Source organism: Thunnus albacares, chromosome 3 (genome assembly GCF_914725855.1).
Source record: "Thunnus albacares chromosome 3, fThuAlb1.1, whole genome shotgun sequence".
NCBI classification, from domain to species: Eukaryota; Metazoa; Chordata; class Actinopteri; order Scombriformes; family Scombridae; genus Thunnus; species Thunnus albacares.
The window spans coordinates 29,455,550-29,476,137 of NC_058108.1; the positions used below are offsets into that span (position 1 = coordinate 29,455,550).

At 38.4% G+C, this 20,588-nt stretch overlaps 1 protein-coding gene and 1 long non-coding RNA gene across 2 annotated transcripts in view; both read left to right on the top strand.

Annotated features, from left to right (window-relative positions):
- LOC122979810 (vascular cell adhesion protein 1-like) overlaps positions 1–20,588 on the top strand; it is a 158,139-nt gene that overhangs the window by 132,990 nt on the left and 4,561 nt on the right. Inside the window, exons 9-10 of the mRNA XM_044347564.1 lie at positions 19,674–19,934; positions 20,100–20,432. Of these exons, the coding sequence (XP_044203499.1) occupies positions 19,674–19,934; positions 20,100–20,432 (594 nt within the window). The remainder of the gene's footprint in view (positions 1–19,673; positions 19,935–20,099; positions 20,433–20,588) is intronic.
- LOC122979819 lies at positions 14,003–19,353 on the top strand. The gene is made up of 2 exons (XR_006402929.1): positions 14,003–15,992; positions 18,438–19,353. It is a non-coding gene; the product is annotated as an uncharacterized LOC122979819 (long non-coding RNA).

Consider the following 20,588-nt stretch of genomic DNA (forward strand, 5'->3'; position numbering starts at 1 on the left):
TCACTGTAATATGTTTTTTTTTAATGTAGCTCCTGGACACAAAGGCACAAACTCTGCCTGTAAAAAGAAATCTTGGCTGATATTGGTTAATATCAACTATGTGAGCAACAGTCCTGGATGCTTCGCACAGAAAAGATAAGGGTGCTGTTGTTATGCTGAGCCGAGCTGTGTTCATATAAAAAAGTGATCCAACCATGTAGAGGCTGTCATCTAGAAAGAAAATAAGGAAAGGAAAATAAGCTAAATGAGGGCTGCAAGTTTACTATAAGGGGAAGTAAGGTCTAGTCCTTGAAGATGACCTAAAGTAGCCTGCAACCTACTAACATTTTAGGCTACATAATGTTTTTCAAATATGAAATAGCCATTCTTCTAATAAGCATTTCCTGTCCTGATCCACCCAATAATATACTGTTCTTGATGCATTCCTGGTTTACATAGCGCCCTCAATCTAACTAATCTAGACTAGTGTGGGTGGCTGTTTCTCGACTTAATCCAAGAGGTTAGGTGGTGTAGAAATGCATTTGTTTTAAATTACAATTTTTCCCCCAATTATGTATCTTTACAAGTTTGCTCCCTCATTTTAATAACCAGGCGCCTATGTTGCACACCACATGCACAACTAAGGTAAAAACTATTTACTTTTACTTTTTAAAAACTTATTTAATTTGTTTCACAGAGGCATTAATCTGTTTTATTGTTATTTTCGAGGCTGTAGTTTGGGTTATTACGTTATACTGAAAGGTGTTTCTCATATTTGACTAATGGGAGTACTCGCCCATACTCAGAACACACTCCATCCCAGACCCTGAATTTGCTCTTTATCAGTTTTCCCACACGTTTACCCAGATCGCTGAGAGTCATGCTTCACTGATACATCACAGAATCAAAAAACATGCAAAGCCTTTGTTTTCACAAGCCATATGCGGAACTGATAAAGCTTGGTCACTATTTACTGCTACTGAGATTAATTAGCAAACAATTAGACATCAAAGAAACAGCGTTGTTCTAATGATAAGACGTCCTAAATCAGATTACAACCTGTCAACAGGTTGTACTCTGATTTAGCAGTATCGTGGTAATGTAGTTTCCATCTGGAAAACCCTTAACCTTACTACCTTTGCAGATTGGACCACTTTTTAATTTGTGAAAGTGGTCCAATCACTAACAGACTTGATATTGAAGAAGCTTTCAATCATCATTTTATCTCTGCTGGACATCCACAGCTGATTCCTCTCCTGAACCAGCAGGGGGAGCCCTATTTACTCTGTCATATGCCACAAGAGGCACTTTTTCCTTTAGGCCTTTCAGTCACTATGAAGTACTCAATGTACTTTCAAGTTTAAAAATCAGACAGTCACCCAGTGAAGTCTTAGGGTTCATTGTATAACAGCTTGCATTACCTATATATTTAATCATTACTGGTAAGATACCAGCAGTATGGAAGGCAGCTCAGGTAAACCCCCTGCACAAAGGTGGATCCACTGATGAAGAATTATCATCCAATATCTACAATCTCCTCCCTTGACAGCCAACGATGTGCTTATCTAGACTATAACCGTATTCTCTATTCACAGCAATCAGGTTTTAGACAATGACGTAGTACAATTACTACGACTACAGCTGTATTAAACAATATTATACACCCACTGGACATGAAACAGCATTGTGTTTGTAAGTTTGCAAGTTTGTTGATCTTCATAAGGATTTTGATACTGTTGACCGCTGCATTTTAGCCAACAAACTAGGGGTACCACAAGGCTCTGTGGTGGGTCCTTTACTAGTTGCACTCAAATAAACCATATATATATATATATACATAGTAAATTATTTTAAATTATTTCTAGCAAATTATTCTCTCTTTTTTTCATCTAATATAGCGTCAAAAGTTTTTTACTACCTCTTTTTGTAATGTATGATGTGATATTAATGTTGATTGTCATGCAAGCTAAAGACTAATTTCTACTTTTGTACAACAAAAGTGGACAAAAAAGTTTGATTTTGATTGATTTTTTTCACCACAACACAGACTTTTAGTATCAATTTGTATGCGGATGATACTGTCTTATATGCATTTGGCTCCTCCAACTCAACCCATGTCTAAATTACAATCTGGCTTTAATGTTCTTCAGACAAATCTGCATAAATTCAAGCTTGTTCTGAATGAATGTTGAATGCTGCATCAGTACAGCCTTACCTTGAAAAAGAAGGGCATGCCTGGAGCTGTATGAGATCAATAATAAATGCATGTTGTAAATCATTGCACACTGATCAAAACTCATCCATCACTTGGTCACAGTTTATTATCTTGGTCACATTTTATTAATGTTTTTAAGGGTGTTAAGGGAGCACATTATAAAGGAGTTACATTTATTTTATGTGTACAGTAACATCAAACTTAATATATAATCACCATGAATATAAAAGTAAGTTTGAGCTATGAATAAGTTTCTCCAGTCTAACTTTGTGAAGGTCTTACGGCAGCACATCACAACTGAATAAGAGGCACAAGCTGGTAAATAACAGTGTCAGTGACTACCTCTATTACTGTCAGATTCAATATAATTAAGTTTAGCAAATTTTCCAGATTCAACACTGGTCCATTCTTTCTCCCGGAGGAGGAAACTCTGCTATCTGTAGTGTGGTGTACTGATGAACCCTCGGAAGGACATCTTATCAGTTATAAGCGTTTATACACGCCGAGTACAGTCTTACAGGTAGGACAGGTGTGCTTTGCATCTTTCAGCCGGTCCACACAGAACGGGATGAGACAGCAACCTAAAACAAAGCTGGAGAGGAGAGCAGCAAAAGTCAGGAGCTCATCTATAATGTTAAATATTCTATTCTTTTATCATTTATCTAAGCATTTTTTAAAAATAAAGGTCACACAAGCATATTTCCAGCCAAACACAGTTTCATTAATTGTCTCTTGTTAATTTCAGACAATTTTTTAGCCACACTAGTATCTATCTGTCTATTGGGCTGTTCCTACTCATTGGTCCAGAGTGAAATATCTTGACAGTTTATTGAATTTACTGCTGTAAAATTTGTCAACAGACATTCATGGTCCTGAGAGGATCGTTAATATCTTTGATGCCCCCCCCCCCCCCCCCCCCCCCCCCCCCCCCCGGAGCCATTGACAGGTCAAAAATTTCACTTATCAAACAGTTCAAAACAAATGACCAAACTCTTGTCAACCTGACATAGTGTGCAAACATGCTAATGCTGCATCCATGCTATATCTGGGAATGAGAGGATCAGGAAAACCTCCAGTTATTCTGTTCTGCTCACACATTATTTCCATTTTTGTTTCAAGGTATCCCCAATGCTATCCTTGTAGTCACACCAGATAACTGGAAGCCTAAATCACCTATTTCCAATGTGTTATGCATTATATTTTACATATATTTATTAAAAAGCGAAACCACATATATAAGTCATTTGTAATTATCTGAATTGATTATTAGTTTTATTTGTGGGTTTTACTGGGAGTTACGTGGTGTATTTCTTGACAAACAACAGTTTATCCATCTGTGTCTCCTCTGTCTGGTTGACTGGCAACTGCACTGTGATGACAAAACTCCAGTAAGTCACTGCACCTGGATTCAGCTTCAAACCACAAACTGTCATTTTAGCATTACTGTTTATGTGCAGATTATACAGTATATGGAGATATGTTAAATAGTGGGGTTTAGGAGCGTATTTTTTAACTTTGGACAAGGTTAACTGTAACCCCTGCTTGCAGTCTTTATGCTAAGCTAAGCTAATTGCCTCTCGGCTCTAGGACCGTATTTAAAACACAGACAGGAGAGTTGTGTTAATATTCTCATTTAACTCTTAGAAACAAAGAACATTTCCCAAAATGTTTTGTCTCTTTTTGTCTTTTGTCTCTTTTTCAGCCACTCAACAATTTTGTTTCAGACTTTAAGTCTTCAAGCATATCATAATGGAGTAAATAATGCAATGCATCATTACATACCCGCAGAAGAAGAGGCCTCCACAGAGAAGGTAAGTGAGCAGACCGGAGGAGTAATCCACCTTGGAGAGTACTGTCTGATGGCACTTCGGACAGGCTATCTGAACTGGACCATCTCCTAATGGACCGACTGTCAGTAGACCACATGAGGGTGGAGAGAAGACGGAGGGGTGAATAGAGTTAGGTTTCCAATAATGTTGCAGGAAATTAGAGCGATGTTACTTTAACAAACAGTCCACAGGTCTAAATGTTTTCTGTTGTATCGGAGCTGTACAGACAGTATGAACTCACCAAAAGGCGCTTGTGCATTTTCCATTTTTCCTGTAAACAATTCATATCAGGTAAAATATAGGATAAAACACACATGCTAGTATCAAATCATTCATGATCAATTCATGATACACAAATAAAAACTACATTTATACATTTTTATGATAACTTGTGATATATTATGGTGATCACAAATCTTCTCATCCAATAAACTGTTGATTATTGATAGCATAACATAAAAAATATTTAAAACAAATACCAATCTGATGTCTTTTCACCTCAAAGTTGGAAATATATGTAAAATACATCACATTTATTGTATTTGGGTTGTATTTATTTGTAAAATAGTTTGAAATTGTATTAGTTATCCTCATAATTTATTCACAAATCATCACTCATCACAATCAATCAGGAAACACATATTTTTCTCTAGCATTGAGATTTACAAATATACAGTATGTTGGGATTCAACATCATTCCCTAACAGTGCATTTAAATCCACAACGTGACAAGGACAACACACCTGACAAAAACCCCCTCTAAAATCCTAAAAATAGGCTTTTAACAGGATCAGTCTAACAAATGAACCGTAACTTATTTAAATGAGTACTCACAGTTTGTGTAGAAGAATGTTAAGACTGCAGTCCAGACAGTTTTCACACAGAGCACAGCTTTCTGCAGGGATACACCTTCCCTGAAAATCTCGTTTACTTTCTCCCAGTCATGAGATATCTCTGACCCATCCCTTTCACAAATCCAATGATTGACAAAATAGTCTACAAGAACATTACAGCAACTCGCAGCTGGATTTTCCCAAATGCAATCCAACCTTTAGATGTCCTTTTTCTGGGGATGGAGTGAAAATTTAAGGGGGAATTGCATCGTACAGTTAACATTGTTATAATCTGAGTGCACATTTGTTTGTGCGCCATGGCCCACAGGAGAACTCATTTCCTCTTACTGTGTGTGAGAATGTTCAGTGCACATATTGGGATTTATATAAATGTGATAACAGTAAACTTAAAACTTGATCTTATCAAAGGACATAATTACCGCTGTTGTCTTCTGTGCTGTCTCAGACCAAGGCAGCTAATCCCATAAAAATCACAATTTTCAATTTAAAGAATGGAGTAAAGAAAAACATGATGTGTTTTTAAGACGTAAAATGACCTGGTTTATTGGAAAACATCTCTGTTGCTTAGAGACTTGCAGTGTATGAAACTAATTAAAGACAAATAACCTTCCATTCAGACTGAAATTAACAGCACATGCTCCCGCTGCTGCAAATTAGATTGTGCATTTAATGCTTCGGTACTGAATTTAGGTCACACAGTGCCAGTCTGTTATCAGTCTGCATTTCCTAAACTTCTGATCAAAAAATGAATGATTGAATGAATGAATGAATGTGTTGTTCCCTGATGCACAGAATAGTGACAATCTGTGTGTGACAGTCATTGACCAGGATAAAGATACAAGTTATTTGGCATTTGTCTTCATCCTTACTTTCTACTTTTTAGCTGATGTGTATTCAGAGTCAACTTAAGTGTTTTAAGAGCAGAAAGTGAAACAAGAACTTCTGACTATCAAGTGCTGCCATCTTCTGATTTTTCTAGTGAACATGGTTTGCATTGTAGTCTCTCTCGTATATATATATTTTATCTATGACAGTTTATATCTAGGTTGCAATTCAGAGTGGATGAGGATTTTCCAAAACCTGCACAAGTTCTCATTGGATCTTAATGGATTATGAATGATCTATAAAGCATTAATAAAGCCATTAATTAATGCTTATAAATCCTTTATATAAAGTAGTTTATCAGAAAGTGGTACAAAAAATGGTTATAATCAGTGTTGCTGCATAGTATTTCATTGCATTGTATTGCTTTGCATGGCTACATCTATAGAATAGTGGGTATTGTTGTTTCTGCATGGCTCGAGCACCGTCTTGAGAATCTTGTTGATTTTGCTGTTTTTATAACATCTTGTCATCTCTTGTTTGCATTTCTTAACCTGTCACTATGCTGGTTTCAGAACATCTTACCGAGGGACCAGGGCTGGCCCTAGGATCTTGGTGGCCCTAAACAAGATTTTGTTTGTGGCCCCAAAACACTAACAGCACAACCACCAAATCACACACAATGCTCATAACTCAATGAACATGAACAAAACAATGTCTATTAAAATATATTAAAATTTGAGAAGTTAATATACAATTAACAATTAACAATTACAAAGTATTAAAAACAATAAATAATAAAGTCAATATATTTAAACAATACAGAGCAACAAACTTGCACATAACAAGGTCTATAAAAAAAGACAATGACAAATGAACACCAATAAAACCAAAAATATTTAGCCAAATAAATAGCAATGAAAACTCAATATAAGAGTGCAAAATATGCTAAATAAAGTGAACACTACAAAAGTCACTGGCAGGATACGGGCAATCCTCGCGGATAGACAAAGATTTGGATACAATTCTGTCAGTTTCTTCTTCTGGACAAAGTCCAGCAGTTCAAATACAGACATCCTGTTTCTAACTGAAAAGAGTTTCTGATTTCCATGACCAGTTCTCTCCCATAAATGTCGGCTTCCTCTTCACTCCTTAGTGCGTTCTCAAGTTCCTCACATTGTTTCTCCGGTGTTTCATCTTCTAAGATTGGGAAGTTTATCAGTACCCCAAACTTGCTTTTAACTTGTCCAAGTGTTTCAAACACTGCAGACGCAGTCATGTACTCTGTTAGGTCTGTCAGGTACCTCTGTTATGACCTCTGCAGCTGCAGTCACATCAGAGGAGGGAGTAGATGCCCCCGAAGTCTCTGACGATGTCCCCTCAGCAGCAGTCATGTCAGCTGATGAGGTAGATGGTGGTGCAGTGAAAGTTCCTCCAAAATATTTCAAAACCGCCCCTGAAAAGATTATATATTAGATTATTAACATTCTTTAAATATAGCCTGTAAGACATTACATAGGTATGTTACATGTATCTTCCAGGCCTATTTATTGATGATTATTTATTATGATCTACAAAGATACAATTTAACACAGCCAGAATTCTTCTGTCCTTCTCCAGCTGTTCCTGCTGTCGTTGCTGTTTGTTGCTGCTAGCCATGTATCTATTGTTGTTGCTGCTGTTTTTGGTGCTGTTGTTGTTCTGCTTCTCTGTGTCCCCACCCTCCTCTCTCTCCAAGAGCCAGGTTCTGCTTGGGGTTTCTTCCTGTTAAAGGGGAGTTTTTCCTCATCGCTGTCGCCAAGTGCTTAGTCATAAGGGAATTGTTGGGTCTCTCTCTCTGTAGCCTAAATTTAAGAGTATGGTCTAGAGCTACTCCATGTGAAAAGTGCCCTGAGATGACCTTTGTTGTAATTTGGCGCTGTATAGATAAAATTGAATTGAATAGAAAGCTAATGGTTAACCTGAAACAATTTAGGTTAATTTGGACACTTGATATTTTATATATTAAAATAATAAGTCAAAACACCAATTTAATGTTGCAGGAAAACATTGGTTGCTAGTTAACAAGGAAAGCTGGCCTTTATGAACTATAAATGATGCTTGCAATCCTACTCATGTTAGCTAGCAAGCAAATAGCAAGAAATCAAGCTTGTTCTAACGAAAAACGTTTCAGCTAAAAATGAATACTACTTTATTCACTACTTTGTAACCAGTTTGCCAAGTTAAAATTATTGTGGCTATGCTCAGTTTAAAAACATGAATTTAATGTTGCAAGAAAAACGACTGTCAAATTCATTCAATCAGATCAATAAACAATAACCAGGTACCAGGAGGCAGGTATCCTCCCGTTCATAGCGGGCTTTCTACTGCTTTTTCTCTCAGTTTCATTCGTTTCTTCCGTCGGACTCTGGCTCAACTATTTTCATTACCAAGAGTTTGTTTGCTCACAAGAATAACGGGGCATAATACATGTGTTTCTCCGTCACAGAGAGCGTTTACTGCTCCATGTATATAAATGCTTAAATAGGCATACAGCCTCGATATACGCCACCAAACACAGTTTAGTGAGTTGTTTTGTTTGGTTGTTTTTTTATTTATTTATTTTTTAATGTTTTCAACACTTGTATATGAGATGGGATCAAAATTGGCACGTGTTCAAATGACTGGTTCAGATTCAGTTATAGTATATTGATTTATCTTTGAATAATTTGTTTGTCAAAATGTGTTTTTCTTTCATTATTGTTTGCTGTATTGTATAGTAATGTACTTGTAGTGTATGATATAAAGCCTCTATAGTGTTATATATAGTGTTCTATGTGTAGAAATGTCTTTCTGAAATATTTTACTTACACTGTAAACTTTATACAACATGCTTTGACAGTGCTGAAATTTATGACTTCAAACCACTTAATTGGGGACAAAAGTCATGACCCCTGATTGTTAAAACGTTGATATGAATAAAATGACAAACTCGCAAATAAATGGTGGCACTTTGTACATAACACTAACGTGCATTCTTGTCTTTCTCTTTTATATTTGATTGTATTGAAAAGTTGTTGACATGATGAATAATAAACCCGTAAATAAATTGAAACAGTGTTAAAACAGCAACATGTTAAAAAAAATACTACATTATCTTTTTTTTATCTGTTTCCAAATATTTTAACTCAAAATGTTACAGTCGCAAATTAGCCTAATATACCAGTAATCCATGCAAATTACTTTTCAGATTAAGACTTCCTCTCCCATTGTTCATCTCACGACCCCTCAGATATATCTGGTGGTGACCCTTTGGATGGGCCCGACCCCTAGGTTGGGAACCACTGGACTAAACTATCTAACTGTATATAAAGTAGTTGAAACTAGCTCCACCTCCAGCAGCTACAACAGTAACATGCTGCTCTAACACTGATGCTTCAGTATTAATAATCTAATGATGTCATATATAATAATATATCAGTCAGAGGGACCAAACCACTACTTTTACTGCAATACTTCAACTACATTTTGCTGCTAATACTTCTGTACTTTTACTGAAGTAGGATTTTTCATGCAGGACTTTTACTTGTATTGGAGTATTTTTACATTACTGTGTTGGTACTTTTACTCATTTGTCCCTTTATTTATACTTTATTTGTCCCACTGCTTCACTGTCTACATCCAGTAGTCTGTGTGTTGTTCTGAGCTTGTGTGTTCTGAGCTTGTGAGCTCAAGGAGATTTTTTATTTGAGTTAGGTATATATATATATATATATATATATATATATATATATATATACTTCTGTACTTTGACTTAGGTAGGATTTTTCATGCAGGACTTTTACTTGTAATGGAGTATTTTTACATTGCTGTATTGGTACTTTTACTTAAGTAAAGGATCTGAATACTTGTTCCTCCACTGATACTGTGTGCTTGTGTGTTGATTGACGTTTCAATATTATCGACATCCTGTGTTGCCAAGTTACCAGAGTTCTGCAAAAAACAACAAAGAGTTTTTTTTCCACTTATCTGACGATAACGACGAGAATGAGAAGCACGTACCATCCGGTTCATAGCGCCTTTCTTTAGCGTTTCTACTTTCAATTTCAGACGAATCATCTGTCGGACTTTGGCCTCAACGATTTTTATTACCAGGACCTCTATGTACTCACAAGACTAACGGGACATAATGTTTTCTCTCTGTTACGCATTTTTCGCTGTTTATTTGTTGAACTCTCTGCACGCCTCCCATGTGTCCAGCTGTGGTGAGTCTTCTACATGTGTTTCACCGTCATAGAGAGCGTTTACTGCTCCATGTAGACGAAATTAATGATGTAAAAAAAATGCTTAAAATAGCCTCACAGCCTAGATAAACGCCGTCAAACACAGTTTAGTGTGATGTTTTGTTTGGTTGTTTATTTATTTATTTATTTTTAATGTTTTCAGCACCTGTATATGAGATGGGATCAAAATTTTCAGGTGCTCAATTCTGCTGGGAAAAAAACAGCACAGACCAGCTTAAATTGGTTGCTGGTTTTAGCTGGTCTTAGCTGGTGTTAAACTGGTTTAGTTGGTTTACCAGGCTGGACAAGCTGGTAAGGCGGGTCTTGCTGGTTTGTCAGTATTGTTGGTCAGCTTGGTATGGCTGGTCACCCAGTCAAGTTAAGCTGGTGTCTGCTGGTCAAGCTGGTTAAGATGGTTGGATCTTTTATGTATAAACTCATATATTGAGTTTTCCCCTCAAACCTATAACTAAGTGAATTCATAATGACCTATGGACCTGGTTTGTTTTGTTCATTCTCTCAATAATTATTTTTTTTTTTACATTTTTTATTTAAATTTATTTGCTTTACTTGGAGTAAAATGTAATTAATCAATTTAAAATAATTGTTTTAAAATTATTAATCCATTTAAATTAGGTAAATTGAGCAATTATTAATAAATTCATATAATCAAAAAATTTAACAGCTTACTATAATTCAGGTGGCATATTCTACGCTCCATAGTTTATGTGCAGGAACTGTGGTTTTGATTGCCAAATGCAGTGGTAATGTTCTTTAACAAGGTCATACGCTGTGGCTGTGGCTAAGTGTGATGCATCATGACTTAAAAAACACAGTATATGAAACGCTACAGGACTTTCAATTTGGAGCGAGGGTTTGTTTTTTATGGCCTGAGCCCCAAAGGGGCGAAGACCCTCTTGTATCTGTTCTGTTTCTTTCTTTCTTTATTATCTTGCCACTTCAGACCTAAATTTGACCCCCTAAACATGTTCAAAAACTCACCAAATTTGGCACACACATCAGATCTGGTGAAAAATTTGATAAAATGTAAAAAGTATCCCCCAAAGTGCTAAAATGTGCTCTATAGTGCCACCTATGTATCTAAAATTCCTATGGGCCGTGGCCCATAGGAATGTCTTAGAAAGATCAAACCAAAACTCAATTATTCGTCTCAACAAGACCTACAAATCATAGATGACACCCCTGACCTAAATCCAACAGCAAGTCCGCAATATGCACATAAAAGTATGACTTTGTGCCAATTTTAGACCCCGATCAAACACTATCTCCTCCTAGGGCGTTGATGGTATCGGCTTCAAACTTTAATACATGACTTATCACACTGTGCTGAACAAAAGTGATTAAAATTTTGTAATAACTCGAACAGTTTAGATCTAGTAAGCCCCGAAAGTTGGAGTGCCACATCGCACCTTACAATGTAAACCAATGGGGAGGCAATCTCAGGGCATGGACTTTGTGCCAAACTGGGGCGTCTGACGTCTAAACTATAAGTCAGACCACTTTCAAACTTTTCCAAACAAGGAAATTGCTATAACTTTATTGTACATGCTCCAGTCTGCACCAAACTTCACATGTTAGTAAAGTCAGACCTGTCATCCCAGGTCTGGAGATATCTACATGCCCGTGACAGAAGCCCTTGGACTGCACCACACCCCGATGTGCACAAGGGTACGAAGGCCCATTCAACACTGCTTGCAGCTTTAATTTGTTTTTGTTTTTTTGAAACAAGGTATCATTTACATGTCATGTTCAAATGAGTCCTTCTGCCTCAGGTTGAGCAAAATCTCAGCTCACTTTTCACATACTCCCCTTTAACGAATAGAAACCTCAAGCAGAACTTGGCTCTTGGTGGGTGGCCACCTGCTTTGACCGGTTGGGTTGAGAGAGAGAAAGAAAGAGGGGAAGGGGAAGGGGGAGGCACAGAATAACAACAATCATAACATTAACAATAACAGCAGCAATAGCAATAACAATAGCCAGGGAAGGATGCCAACAGGACTGCGAAGGACCACGAAGGCTTGGCCTGAAACCCAGGGTTTCCTGCGAGATGAAAAAGCACAAAAAACTCTGGGGAAGAAGCCAAGTTAGTGACTTGCATTGATGTTACATGAATACATACAGATGGAGAGGAGGAGGAGGAGAGAGGAGCTCAGTGCATCATGGGAAGTCCCCCAGCAGTCTAGGCCTATAGCAGCATAACTAAGGGCTGATCCAAGGTGAGCCTGGTCGGCCCTAACTATAAGCTTTATCAGAAAGGAAAGTTTTAAGCCTACTCTTAAACATAGAGAGGGTGTCTGTACCCCGGACCGAATCTGGAAGATGGTCCCACAAGAGAGGAGCCTGATAGCTGAAGGCTCTGCCTCCCATTCTACTTTTAAAGGCTGTAGGAACCACCAGTAAGCCTGCATTCTGGGAGCGCAGTGTTCTAGTGGGATAATACGGTACTATGAGCTCTTCAAGATTATTAAGGGCTTTGTAAGTTAGGAGAAGGATTTTATATTATATTCTAGATTTAACAGGAAGCCAATGTAGCGAAGCTAAAATGGGAGAAATGTGATCTCTTTTTCTAGTTTTAGTCAGTACACGTGCAGCTGCATTCTGAACCAGCTGGAGAGTCTTTAGAGACTTGTTAGGGCAGCCTGATAATAAGGAATTGCAATAATCCAGCCTAGAAGTAACAAATGCATGGACTAGTTTTTCTGCATCTTTTTGGGACAGGATGTGCCCAATTTCTACAATATTACATGAGTGAAAAAAGGCAGTCTTTGAAATTTGATTTATGTGGGAGTTAAAGGACATATCCTGATCAAAAATAACTCCCAGATTCCTTACAGTGGTGCTGGAGGCCAGGGTAATGCCATCCAGAGTAGCTATATCATTAGATAATGTCTGTCTAAGGTGTTTAGGGACAAGCACAATAACTTCAGTTTTATCTGAGTTTAGTAGTAGAAAATTGCAGGTCATCCAAGTCTTTATGTCCTTAAGGCATGCTTGGAGTTTGTTTAACTGATTGGTTTCATCTGGCTTCATTGATAAATATAATTGGGTATCATCTGCATAACAATGAAAATTTATGGAGTGTTTCCTAATAATATTACCTAAAGGAAGCATATACAAGGTGAATAGTATTGGTTGAGTACAGAACCTTGTGGAACTCCGTGTCTAACTTTTGCCTTCATGGAGGATTCATCATTAACATGTACAAACTGAAATCGGTCTGATAAATAGGACTGAAACCAGCTTAATGCAGTTCTTTTAATGCCAATTAAATGTTCCAGACTCTGCGAAAGGATTTGATGGTCAATTGTGTCGAATGCAGCACTAAGATCATATCTAGTAAAGAAGTGCTAACTAAGGGTAAGGCTTCCTTAAGCAGCCTAGTTGGGATGGGGTCTAAGAGACAGGTTGATGGTCTAGCTGAACAAATCATTGAAGTTAGCTCAGAAAAGTCGACTGGAGAAAAACAGTCCAAATATATGTCAGGATTTACAGCTGTTTCTAAGGTGCCTGTGTTTGGGGAGAAATCGGTGCCTGTTGAGGGCAGGAGGTTGTGAATTTTGCCTCTAATAGTTAGAATTTTATCATTAAAGAAGCTCATAAAGTCATTACTACTAAGAACTATAGGAATACATGGATCAATAGAGTTATGACTCTTTGTCAGCCTGGCCAAAGTGCTGAAAAGGAACCTAGGACTGTTTTTATTCTTTTGTATTAATGATGAGCAATAGGTAGCTCTGGCATTACAGAGGGCCTTCCTAAACGTTTTAAGACTATCTTATCAGACTAAGCGAGATTCTTCCACTTTGGTGGAACGCCAAATCCTTTCAAATTTTCATGATATTTGCTTTAATTTGTGGGTTTGGGAGTTATACCATGGAGCTAACCTCTTATGTTTTATTATCTTCCTTTTTAAGGGGGCGATGGAGTCGAGTGTTATTCGTGATGAGCCTGCAGCACTATCAACAAGATTATCAATTTGGGAGGGACTAAAGTCAACATAAGAGTCCTCTATAGCAGCGATTCTCAACTGGTGGGTCGCGACCCAAAAGTAGGTCGCGGACACGTTCTGGGCGGGTCACGGACAGCTTGTAAAAAATAAATAAATTTTTTTTAAAAATTAAAAATAATTAATGCTCATCTGATTTTGTACTCGTCTTTTATCTTGAAAAAAAAGAGACAGAGACAGACGCGCGCAGCATTCTCGTTGCCATGGTAACCACCATTCATTTGCCGGTAACCCTTCTCTTTAAATTTGTGATGATGTTCGGAGGCAAGATGGCGAAACGCAAATATAACCCGGAGTATTTGAAATGTGGATTTTCGTTCATTGAGGACAAACACGGACAGAAACCCCAGTGTGTTATTTGTAATGAAGTGCTGGCACATGAGAGCATGAAACCATCCAAACTAATGCGACATTTACAAACGAAACATCCCGCATGTAAAGACAAGCCGGTGGAGTTTTTTCAAAGACGACTTCATGAACTGAAGGTATCACAGAAGTGTCTGACAGCATCTTGCTCCAAACAAGAACAAGCGCTCCGGGCGTCTTACCACGTAGCTCACCGTATCGCGAAGGCCAAGAAACCCCATATTTTACCCGCTGCCATGGACATGGTAAGAGAGGTGCTGGATCAATCAGCGGCAGACAAGCTTAAAACCATACCCCTGTCCAATGATACTATAGCTCGGCGTATTGAAGACATGTCTGGTAACATAAAACAACAGACCACAGCTGGCGTCCAGGCAAGCCCTTACTATGCATTACAGATGGATGAATCCACGGATATAACTCACCATGCCATTTTACTGGTTTATGTGAGACATGTGTGGGACGGTGATTTGCAGGAACAATTTCTCTGCAGCAGAGAACTTCCTACCACCACCAAAGCAGCCACCACCAAAGCAGAGGACATAGCAAAATCAACTGAATTGAGAGCAGCAACAACGGCTATCAGTAATACAGTCGGCAACCGGAAATGACACAATACGCTTACCGTAGCACGTCAGGTGTTAACTCGAGCTGGCACCGCTGTTGCCAGGCAAAAATCATCTCTGTGTTTAGGACATGCGTAGTGCGACATCTAGTGACGACACTTGGTGGGCTTCTTCTTTATTCACTGACAGCAAATTCACCGCCACTAACTGCCAACTGCTACAACGGTAAGTAACTTAATTCACCGCCACTAACTGCCAACTGCTACAACGGTAAGTAACTTATATCTGCCTATAATGTGAAGTTCTTTTAATAAACCGCCCTACACATATAATATCGATGTATTGTTTTTTTATAAAGGAGCTAAAATCACGTGCAGACTGATCTAGCGCTAGATATGACCCTTGAGAATTATGGCAGTTTACACTTTACTAACGTTAATTTGAACTCAGCTGTGTTCAGTGAATGTTTTAGCTAACTGTTAGCTAGTAAAAATGAACCTAGCTGACATACTATTGCACACAACTTTATGCAGCCCCTCCCGAAATCAAATGCAGTAGCATTATATCCCCTGTAAAACAGCAAGTCGTCTTTTTGTTGTATGGATTAAACAAATGAGATATAACATGTTAGTTAAATTTGTCAGTTTTAGAGGTGCTGGTAGGGAGATTACCTTTGGCCAGAGCTAGGCTAACTGTCTTCCCTGGGTTCTAGTTTTTATGCTAAGCTAAGCTAACCTGCTGCTGCAATAAAATTAATGTACAGACATGAGAGTGGTATTATGTTGATCCTCTCAACTAACTGGTGAATAAGCATATTAGGCCCCTGACCTTTGATAAATAAAATAATCAAAAAAAAGACTAGAAAACCTATTTTATGATACAACTCGTATTCATTTCTAAAACATGTTTTGTTTTCATCTATTTCAGGTCCACATAGGGTGTCGTGTGTGGCCTCTTTGTCAAGGAGATAGCTGTGGCCATTTGGGGACAGCTACCCTGAAAACAAGGAGCCCAACCACCAAGGGGGAGGCCGAACACCCCTTGACCCTGACAGAATTGTAGTCACTGAGAGGTATGTTTACTGATGAAAAATTTGGATTATCATTTTGCAAGCAACTTTGAATGCTGATGCTGTCACAACCTGGCAGAACTGGCGGTGTCATTTGCATGATTATCTTGTCTGGAGAATATGACAGGATTTTGTTTTTCTTTTTGACAGTGCAGGTTATCAGATGTAGGCATTTTTTAAATCCCCCGCCGCTGTCAGGTGAATGCAGGCTGTCATAGCTGTTAATAGCTATACTCAGCAGCCTATGTTTTCAAAGTGGATCACAAACAGGCTGAGGTGTAACACAGCAGTAGGTTTTCTTACAGTCATCGACCACTGAGCCTTTAACATTGTGATTTAAGGGCCCCCGACCCCACGTCATTTATGGCATGGATTAAATTACTCTTATTGGCTTTTTACTCACAAAGCTTTTATTGCACTTACAGTAACGTGACGAGTGTAGTTGTCAACTTGATTACCTCACTTGGTTTACCGTCTCTCCTCTGCTCCGCTGTGTGTGTAGCATACCATAAATGACAGCAAAGCACAGCAGAGTCATTTCAGCTAAGTGTGAGAGTCAAGTGCATTTTGCTGTCATTTAAGGTCGCGTTAGTTTCTCTTCTCTCCTCTGCTGTCTGTGGTTCAGCGATGGCAGGGCTGAGGCCTCCTTGTGTGTGTGTGTGTGTGTGTGTGTTGCACAAACAGCGGAGCAGTGGAGAGACAGTGAACCAGGGGCCTGTTTCAGAAAGCAGGCTTAACAATCTCTGGATCCAACCCTGAACTCTGAGTTGATGAACCCCGAGATGTGAAACTCAGAGTCAGTTCAATCAACTCTGAATATTTTCACTCTGAGTTTAAGCGCACGCATGATTAATAAAAAAAAGCCATCATATATGGACCTCTGATACTACGAGTCACCATGGCAACAAGTAAATAAAAGGCAGAGCCTCCATTTTAATCCAGTGGACGCAGAGATATGAATGCATGTGTGTGCGGACATTGTACATTTATCTTTAAAAAAAGAGCCTATGTCAGAGCGGGAAAAGTGTCAATAAGTTAACACAATAAAGTTTTATTCAGTGTTGTCCATTAATCCATCATTTACCAGGCTCACATTTCCTTAATGATGATATGGAATGGATGTGGAATCTGAGTGTGTATCAGGCCACAGCTACATTACATTTTAAATATATTTGTTCAGCTTTAATCTGACGGACAAAACACAGGAGGCAACTGAAGATGAAATATAGTTAAAGATTTAAAACATATATAGATCAAAGACATAGAGACATGAATGTAAACTCACAGTCTGATCCAGTAATAATGTGTTTGGTGATTTGCGTCAAGGTTAAAATTCAGTAGATTTTAAATGTTCAGATGCCTATTTGTATCTTGGCTCAACAGCATTCAGTGATGCTGCTCAATCCTGCTAACTCAAAAATATTAACATATAATCTCCAATATTATAGGAATGATGTTTCATCAGTGCAACCAATCATGTCCTGAGTGATAGAGATAATTATTCATTGATCCCACCTGTCTAATTTGTTTATCCTGTTATCAGACAAGTTGAACAGCTTTGGATGGAGGGTCCTGTGCCTAGTCTTCTGGAAAATAGAGGACGTCAGTTGAGTAGGCAGTCATTCGATGTGGCCCAGGACATATTGTGTTTACACTGCTAAATGAATGTGGTCACATGCTGCCCAGACCACCTCCAAATGTGGTCTGAGTGATCGAATCTCAGTCCGTCCTCAATGCGTCTTGGGTGTGTTTACACATGTATTTAGAGCTGTCCACTTGTGATCGGATCACCCAAGACGGATGTTAATACCAGGTGTAAACAAGGCCAGAGTTATAACAGAAGGACATGCAGAGGTTTTATTCTGAGCTGAGGCTGAATTCACGCTGTGTAATATCTGAATGTGAGAGAAAAAAACGCTGTTCAAAGAAATGATTGATGTGGATGAAAGTGGTAACTTTAGAAAGTCCTGCATAGCAAACTAATATCCAACCAGGATTTAGATTCTGACTTACAGTAAACCTCCACTAATGAATGTGCTTTGATACAGATTGAATGAATGAAGACATGAAACTCTGTAAGAGGAGACAGAGAGAAACTCGAGGTTTGTCAAAGAAAACCTGCCAGTGAGCAGGTTAGCTTCACAGAGTCAGAGTTACCGTGGTAACTGACCCAGAGTTTCCCTCATCTCAGGGTTTCTCTAATCCTGCTTTCTGAAACAGGGCCCTGGTGAAGTACTTGAATTGGCCACAACTACACCTGTTATGCTACTGTAAGCGCAATAAAAGCCTCATGAGTAAAACCCCCACCCTCCAATATCATATCATCGTCCATTGAGATGTTTCACTGTGGACATCGTCATATGCCAATTCGGTAGACATCGCCCGACCCTATTCTCCATAATCGACCTGATCTAACAATATAATCTGGTGTTGTGTGTTTTCTTCCAGGCTGCTTCCATTGGTGGCTGCAGGGGCAGAATGTTGACGGGGCAAAATTGAGAAGAGGGAGAAGAGGATGGGGAGAAACATAATGTGTGAAAAATACAGGACATTGTTAAGAAAGAAAAAAACGACATTGTGTCTTAGTGAGTCGGGGGGGTGCTTGAGTTATGTCATGTTAAACACTGCTATGGATACTGTAAACTAAATTATTATTAGTATTATTATAATTAGTGGTTTGTTGTTGCTGTTGTTACAGTTTTTATTGATATTGTTACATGTTGTGGTACAGTAATTGTAGTTATTGTTTAACTAAATAAAACAGATGAATGGTCATACTCAAATTACTTGGATGGATTTAGTTCACTTTGATATAGTTTCAGTGTAGTTAGTTGTTTATCTTGGCTGAAATTCATCATGATCATCCTCTCCAGGCAACGCTGGTCCCTGAATAAATACCAGCATACACCAGCCAAAAACATCACTGTTGGCTGGTCACCAGCATGACCAGCACAATGCCAGCTTAAACTAACAGGTCACCAACAAAAACCACCAACATAGGCAGGTGACCAGCAAGACCAGCAGGTTGACCAGCAAAGCTGGTCTGTGCTGGTTTCTGACTGGTGTCAGATTCAGTTATAGTATATTGGTTTATCTTTGAATAATTTGTTTGCCAAAATGTGTTTTTCTTTCATTATTGTTCGCTGTATTGTATAGTAATGTACTTGTAGTGTATGATATAAAGCCTCTGTAGTGTTATATATATTGTTCTATGTGTAGAAATGTCCCTGAGTTATTTTACTTACACTGTAAACTTTATACAATATGCTTTGACAGTGCTGTACTTAAATAAAATGCCAATAAAGCACATTTGAATTTAGAGTAAATACTGAATACTGAAAGAGAAAGTGTGTGTGTGTGTGTGCGTGCGTGCGTGCGTGCGTGCGTGCGTGCGTGCTGAAAAACACATGTAAGCAGCTAATGTTCGGTGTACAGACCATTTTAGTTTGACCAGTAACATCCATCCATTAAGTAGAGATGGATATTCTATGTAGGAAAAATATAAAGTAGTTGAAAATGAGTTGAGTAAACTGTGTTACAAGATAAACAGCACTGATTAACTGTCAGTTTATTGAATGACATTGTTTGTGAAATGACTGTTTTATGTACTTTCATAGTTTTCATTGTGATTCCTAATTTTATGTTTCATGTTTTTCATCTTGGCATTTCATGTCTGTGTTACAGATGAAAACTGTGCAGATAAACCTGTATTCACTCCATCCAGACTGGTAGTGAAGTTTGGTGACCCAACCTCTGCCACATGCTTGGTTTGTCAGCATAATTGCCCAAACGAGTTATATGGTTTGGAAAAGTCTGCGGGGCAAAATGCGATAACCACGATTTTATGGAAGGTTGACAGCCTGACTGAATGGGATACATCTCCTGTGTGCTATTATACTGGTGATAATAACCGGTGTTGTAGCACCCTGCCTGTAACCGTCTATCGTAAGTAAACTTGCTGTTGAACAAAACATTACTGTAACAATTTAATATATATATATATATACAATATGTTGGATAGATTTAGGTTTGTTTTATTGTCAGCTGTAGTTCACCACCTTTATCTTACTGTGTGTGTTTCTCACTACATCTCTCTGTTTGTCTCCCCAGAGCCTCCAAAAAATGTCAGTTTCAGCTTCCTAAATCACTCTGGGCCGATGACTGCGGGTCATCTGTACACACTGCAGTGTAACGTCCAGGAAGTTGCTCCTGTTGCTAACCTCAATGTGACCTTCTACAGAGGACGGACAGAACTGGGCCAGCGAAAGGTCAAGGGTAACCTGGAGAAGAAACCAGTGACTGAGACCTTCACTCTGGATATCACCCCTAGTAAAGAAGATGATGGACAACAGTACTGGTGTGAAGCCAAGCTAGACCTGGGACCTGAAGGACCACAGACTCCTCCAGTAGTGGAGTCAGGAAAACTCTCAGCAACAGTCTACTGTGAGTCTGACAACAAAATGGACACACATCTTATTTCTGAGACAGCTAGTAAAAGTTTTAATGTGACAAAAACAAAAGAAACATTACGTCACAAACAATGACAAAAGACAAAAATGTCTTTTACTTCACTACATTAGAGGGAAACATTTATTTAAA